Below are 7,488 nucleotides of genomic sequence, written 5' to 3'. Positions count from 1 at the left end.
AATCATAGCAGAACCGTTTGGAAATTATCTATAGGAAATAGTACAGCTTATAAAATGTCAGATCAACGTAGGCCGGTAAGGCAGTCACTGATTGGCAAGTCCTTAAGCCAATCACACAAACACATAAAACACACAAACGCTATTTTCAAGTTTTGAACACCAAAAAAGACTTTTCAAATATTTCAGGAGATTCGGTCAGATTAGGAGATTTAGGTTAGTTATAAATATACCAATCCCACAATGCAAAATAACCTTTAGAATAAAAGTGTAATAATAGAAAATAGAATAATAGAAAATAGCTATATTAAACATTCTAACAAATATTGGTCTTTGAGCCCCATCCCACCCCAGTGGCACAGCGGTATGTCTTCGGACTTACGCTAGGAACCGGGTTTCGATACCCATGGTGGGTAGAGCACAAATAGCTATTGTATAGCTTTGTGCTTAATTACAATCAAACGAATCTTATCAACGTTTTGTGAACAATGAAAGTGCATTAAACGATTCTGACACTGTAACTTTAGTGAAGAGGTATTATTATAATTCGGTTTCCTTTTGTTTGTCTGATTATTTTATTGTAATTTCCACTTCAGCTTAAAGAATATAATAGGTCTAATACTAATGTCTTATAATTAATCATAATCATGCTTCGCAAGCTTGTAAAAGGCGTTCGCACCATAACAACTGTTGTTGTAACAAATGGCTTATATATATAGTGTTCCGACTACTACTGTTTTTATTGTATTCATCTGGCTTGAAGAACTCTAGATTGAATGAAACGCCTCATCGACAATTATTATTGCAAACACAGTGTTGTCGAAATATTATTATAATGCTCTCTTCTAATTCTTCAAAATCCCAAAGAACTAGATAAAGAACGTAGTGTGTAAAAATAGGGCAACCATAATTAATTAATTGAGTAAATTGTTTTTTGTTTGTTTTTTATATACATAAAAATATGCAATATGTTCATTCACCTCAGCTATAAAAATGAAACTTGGGTAACAGAATTTTTTAAGCTAACCTTTTTAATTTAAGTATTATGGCTGAAAATAAAGAATGATTGATTGTAGTAAAACAATAAATTGATAAGATTGTCTGACGTTTAACAGCATCTAATCATGATATTTAACAGGAAGCACACATCATTAGTTTAGATCTTCTTTTGCCTAACTACTTTTATATAATAGATTATGTTGCGATTTAGTTTAGCTACCTCAGTCATGTTAAAGTAATTATATATTTTACCCCTTTTTTTCCGTAAGCGATGTTTTTTTTGTTCGCGTCTAAGGAAAGAAGCTTGTAAAAACTTGTTCCTAATTCAATACGTTCGTTATGACTACAAAGAAAATTAAGCAATTACACATTCTCATATAATGCGTATTTTTAAGGCTAACGAAGTATTTGCATGTTTATTACAATCTATGATGTTACCGATGTTCTCTTATGAGCAATAAAATATGTATTTTAAATTTACTTTTTCGTAACTTTTATATTTTCAAAATTTTAATTTTTTTAAAAAACATTAAAGCGAATCATGAAACGATTTCAGTGAACTATAGTCAGTTTTTAAAGTACTCAGACAAGCGATTTACTGAACAAAATTAACCTTTTTTTTTCAATTTTGCTGGAGATGTTGAAAGTAATTTTAAACAAGCAAGTGCTTTGACTTCATTATTTTAAGATTATTAATTCGAAAACGTTTTGGTTTTCTATATAAATGTTAAAGAAAAGGACAGTTTAATTTTTACACAAGCACAAAAACTCATTATTTGTACATGGGCGATTTAAAAGTTAAGATGTTTGAAATTGAGGCGGCAGGATATTGCAACATCCTATTAATTATAGATGTTAACTTGGAAAATGTGATAATGTAATTTCTGAAGAGTTTTCAATGCTGTATGTTGCAGCTGTAATTCCTTAAGAACATCAGATTATTGCATTTGAAGACTAATAGTGTACAAAGTGATCAACTTATTTTTCTACAAGTTCAAAAATCGAGTTATTTCGTAAAATACCAAAGCATAGAAATACAGTAATAATTTGTAAGGAAAACCAAAGTCGCAATTTCATCAAAGACAAAAGTTGTATTGTTAATTAAATATATTTGGATTATATAAATCAATATGATTTATATTTTCATTCAGGTAATCCTTAGATTTTTCCATTTATGTATATCAACATGAAACTATTTGATTAAACGTAGGTTTTTCTGATAGAAGAGACCTTGTGGTTGAATAATCTTAACCTATAGACTCAATCAGAAAACATCAGTTAAAAAATTGGCTTAAAAAAGTTAGATCATTCTATTGGTGACCTTTTGGACAAATTCTGTCAGAATCAGTTATGGCTACAAACGTACAGTTTGTAGCCATAAGTTCAAACATCTAATTATTTAGACATAGAAGAAACAATCCTAAAAGAATAATGTGCACCAGATATAAAGTTACAAAAAAGCCTGTGGCCAAAAGAATTGTCTTTATTGATATCAAAGCTGCAGGGAATATATCTTACATTTTTCTATGACTTATATCACTTTTTACTTTTTCAGCGTGAAATTCTGGAGCCATTTGCTCGTAAAATACACTATTGAATGACTAAACGATCCCTTACCACATGAACTTGTCCAATGAAGCAAAAGAAAGAGGATAAAAAATACTAAAGACGAGGTAGCCATATATACCACTTGTGATGAATAATGGAATCAATCAACTCCCGCCGTGGTCCACCAATTTGGAGATTGACGAGCAAATCTCTCATGAAGTACAACCATCTAAAGATGCGTTATTAAAGTATTTGTGAGAATGTTATTTTGGGGAAATTTTCTTTTATAGTCGAGAATCTCTGAAGTACTCTGGTACAAAAAAATAGTTATTCTAACGTTAAATTTGTTCGTAACATCGTAGAATCGTCATTCTTTCATCTTCACCTAAAATTAATACCCACGTATTAATTATATAATATATGAATTTTGTATACATAAAACTATGCAATATGTTCATTCACCTCAGCTATAAAAATAAAACTTGGGTAACAGAATTTTATATATAATTATATGAAAGTTATATAAATATCATATTAGGATACATCCTTTAATAGAGTGTATTTAGCTGTGCGCGGCCTAGTGGATGGTGTGCCTGTATTGTGAATACAAGAGCTCTTGGTTCGCGTCCCGTTGCTGCGAGAATGCACTCCGCATAATGGAGCCGTGAGTACGATATAATAGTGAAGGTTAAATCCCACTGTTTAGCGATGAATGCTGTTAACTTTCTGTCTTCCCTCAAGTATATCACTTAAAAATTAGGGAGTGCTGTGCCCTTTGTAGCTTTCTGAAAACAATCTAAAATAAACAGAACATACGAGTTATCTTCTATACAACATTTTCAAGACTCAATTATACCTGGTTAACTATAACGAAACTGCCACAAGTTAAACGAATAACTGGATTGTTTTATAACAGTAGTTATGAAGTTTAGTTGGAAATTATGTAATAGCTAACCATGTTATCTCTGACATTTTCAAAATGCACTTATATGTTTGCATTTAAATGTATAATATGATAGGAATCTGTACACTGCTCAAGTTCATTTCCCCAACTAGAAATTATCCGTCCAGAATAATTCACGAGAAAATAATAAATTGAGTTAAAAAGTTCGTTGATTGTTCTGCTTCTTTAATAAAATTCATTGCATACTTGAATTTATTCAAAACAAAAAAACAGTTTTTTTTTACATAAAGCAATCAGGAGAGGTCATAGGCTTTAAAATCTTACATGTAAAACGAAAAGGTTATTTTCGACATTCCTGTGAGTGTCTTGATTGTTTTGTCTTTCATTTAGGATAGTTACTTGAAGTTGTGTATAGAGCTTATTAGAATAATTTATCATGGACTTCTTCTTCCTGTTCTTCTGGTTCTTTGACGGGATTTGGAAATTTTGTATTAGGAAAACTACGTTTTCTATAAAAACTGAAACAAATTCTAGCTGAACAAAGAAAGAGCGTGTTAAAACATATAATAAATTAGCAGCTGAAAAATAAATGTCAACAAATGCCTTTATTTAAAGCCTTGATAAGAAAAATGGGAGAAACAAAACTTGCAAGAATTAAAAAAAGTTTTGAAAAATTAAGTAAGGAAATATTCAGTATTAGAAATAATTAAAAAGCATACTGTATACGTACAAGACTCGCAACAATGAATAACTGCAACTAAATGATCATTTGGTCATTATTACAGAAAATACAAAAAAAAGCAAGTGGATCGTATAACGCACTAGTATTTTGCATTTGCTTCAACCACTGCACCTTATTTTTATGCTACAAGTTATCAGTATATGATTGTAAAATATTGATCCAATTCTACTGTGTTTCAGTAAAATTGTTTAGGTGTCATTTGACCTTCTCAGTTTCCATATGTACCCGAAAAAATATTCGTATCGGGACTTTGTGCAGACCACGCTATTGTTGCGAATGTTCCATTGGCTTCTTTTTCCTTCTAGATATCATTTCACTACATTTGTTGCGTGTGTGGAATCACTTTCTTGCTGAAAGATGAATCGTTGCCCAAGAGGTTATGTTCCGTAGGTAATGGCGTGATAGATAAGAATCTGCTTATACCTGTAAGCAATTGGGGTGCCATTAAATTCGTGTAGATTTCGAACATTATTGGCTGAAATGCAGCTCGCACTTGTATTAACCCCCAGCATGCTTCGCCATAGATGTTGTACGTCGACCATGGTACGATTCTTCTTTCCGCCATCGAACAAACTATAGTTCATTGTTGTCAGCTTGAATTTATATTCATCTGTAAAGAGCACCTTTCTCCAATTTTGCTTGTTCTAGTGGTTGAAGTCTGAGGCCCATTTCAGCCTCTCCTTTAGGTAATTTCGTAAGCGATGATCACTGAGCAGTACCTCATCCACTACTTGTACCTTACTGTTTTAGAAGCAACATCCAAACTTGCATTGTTTCTATAATTATTTCCAGTACTTTAAATTTAAAATTCTATTGTTATGAAGTAATACTTTAACTTTTACATATTTTACGTGTGTAGGTGATTTTTAATTGAGTTTCGATAAATCAGATAATGGATATATATATATATATATATATATATATATAAATTACACTTTTTGCACAGAATGTATCCTACAGTCATTTAAATACATTTCGGTTTATAAATACAACATTACGACGGTTTATTGGTTACAACGCTTTTTAATGTGACACTAATTTGTCCTTTGATAATATTGCTTAACTATTCATTTTCTTCCTACTTAATAAAAATGTTTAAGTCTGCTATGGACCAACAGATGATGAAGTCGAAGTGAAATCTACAATTTCAAAAAATAATTGACCTTAAAAGAAAGGTTTAAGCGAAAACCAATGTGCTTTCTGATTTATGTAGGGAAATGGAGTTATTCATGAAATGAATATTACATTATATTTATATTTGTACTTTACATGAGTGTTCTTGTAAATTTAAAAGTACTATAAATTGAAAGCGATATGCTGTGCATTGTGACAGACATGTTTTCTTACTTTAATATTCTGTCTTTATAGATTTGTTGAAAGAAAGAAAAACAAAACAGCTGTGTAGCTGGTTGGAACATAACATTAGAGCAAGTGAACTTGAAAGATTACCCATCTCCGAAACAAATTTTCTTAATTTGACGTGCCAAAGAAGCTGAAGCAACTTATCAGAATCCCTGTAGACGTAGATTGTTTAACGTTAGAAAACCATGCATGTCGAAGTACAAGTAGCTTTAAATTTCCTCATTTCTTTCCTGTATAATAAATTACCGAGAAGAAGAGTGAATCAATTTGGGGAGGAACTTGAGAAGGCATTAAGGCAAAAGTTTATTGGTCACTGGTATCCCGAAAGACCTATGAAGGGGTCGGGATACCGCTGTTTGAAAACCATTCCTCCTCTAGATCCTGTATTTGGCGCCGCAGCCATGCAGAGCGGTATGAACCTACCTGACATTCAAGAGAATCTTCCTAAGGAGCTCAGCATCTGGATAGATCCAGGCGAAGTTTCGTACCGTCTGGGCGAGAAAGGGTCTGTTAAAGGATTGTACAGCGAAGGTGGAAGCGATAGTTGTCAAGAATCCCAAAAATACGATATCTCACGCACCTTTAATCCTGACGCTCAATGTTTCAATCCAGTAGATCATGTCACAACTCATCTGAATGAGATCTCTCTCTGCGTTCCACCTTCTCCTATTAACTCCGACTCTATCTCTGTTTTCAAATCGAATAATTCAGTGAATGTTTTTCATTCCAACTCCACACCACCAACTATCTTTACTACCGCTACTTTTGCACAAACAAAGTTTGGTTCCACAAAACTTAAAAGTGTGGGTAAAAGATCTCATCGTCTTTCTCCAACCGAGTTCAATAGCTACATAAAACAACGTGCTACGGGACAGCAAACACAGCAGAACTATTTTCCACAACAAAGACAGCAGGTACTTTCTACTTCTAACCCTCTCCCTACAAATACGAAGGTCACTTCGCCTAGGTTTATTTCAGTTACTAGGTCTTCCACAAACCCTTTGCAGCAGTCAAGATCTTTGTCACCTAATACACAACACCATCTAGATACCAATGTATTGGTGTTGGCTTCAACCCAGCAATCACGCTTTCCACTAACTACAACTACCCTTCAAAAACATTTTGTAAGTTCAGAAGTGGCGACCCGGACTGCGAACAATACCTTTGGTGGACCTGGGAATGACCTGGATGCGAATTCCAGCAGCATCACTGGTGTGGTTACAGCATGTTCAAACCCGAACGTTAACACAACAATTCCCCCACAAATTATATCTCAAAATTCAGCCAGTCTACCGGTTCCAAGTAATCAGCTTCCAAGCATTTTTAATAAACTATCTTTTGGAACTATTAGGAATACTTCAACAACCCAGCAGTTTTTCAGCATTCCTGTATTGGGAGAGGCGAATTCAAGAATTAGTAAATTAGATTCAATGTCAACGCTTTGCCCTAATAACTCAAGTCATTACCAACATCTATTAGTTGCCAACTGAAAAAAATAGCCAGTCGATCGAACTGTGATCGATTAAACATTTGTTAATTATCATTGTAAGATAATGTTTGTTGTTTGAACAGTGTTACCATGTTTTGTTTTGTTTTACTCTTAACATATGAGTAAAATAAATTTTTTCTAAAATAATATATTTTTAATTATATGTTACCAAGTCAAAGCTACTATTCGTAAATGTTTACATTTTCTGCTTTATAATTGTTTTAATGTACAGTTGACTTCAGTAACTCACAATTCTGAAATTTTATAACATAAAAAGAAATGGAAACCTCTAATTTAGGAATTCTTGACAAGATATCACTACAAAGATATCATTACCGAAATATCTGTGTTGTATTTTGCTTCGCACAACAAAATTACATGCTCAAGGCTAAACATTTCAAACTCAGCTTATGAAAACCGCAATGTTAAAAATTCAAAAAAGTTTAA

The 7,488-nt window shown here is 32.7% G+C and overlaps 1 protein-coding gene across 6 annotated transcripts in view; it reads left to right on the top strand.

Moving 5' to 3' along the window:
* LOC106459607 (protein Tob1-like) overlaps positions 1–7,151 on the top strand; it is a 24,576-nt gene extending 17,425 nt beyond the window's left edge. For 2 of the 6 annotated variants that reach the window (XM_022386323.1, XM_022386311.1), the window contains exons 2-3: positions 2,552–2,792; positions 5,559–7,151. In XM_022386323.1, the coding sequence (XP_022242031.1) occupies positions 5,738–7,042 (1,305 nt within the window). In that variant the 5' untranslated portion in view covers positions 2,552–2,792; positions 5,559–5,737 and the 3' untranslated portion in view covers positions 7,043–7,151. Of the gene's footprint in view, positions 1–2,551; positions 2,799–5,558 lie in introns of all 6 variants that reach the window. The other 4 variants (XM_013919242.2, XM_022386334.1, XM_022386318.1 and 1 more) reach the window with 3 other exon arrangements.
* Positions 7,152–7,488: the final 337 nt, after the last annotated feature.

Source organism: Limulus polyphemus, unplaced genomic scaffold (genome assembly GCF_000517525.1).
Source record: "Limulus polyphemus unplaced genomic scaffold, Limulus_polyphemus-2.1.2 Scaffold29, whole genome shotgun sequence".
Lineage (NCBI taxonomy): Eukaryota > Metazoa > Arthropoda > Merostomata > Xiphosura > Limulidae > Limulus > Limulus polyphemus.
This window is presented reverse-complemented; position numbering and strand designations above follow the sequence as displayed.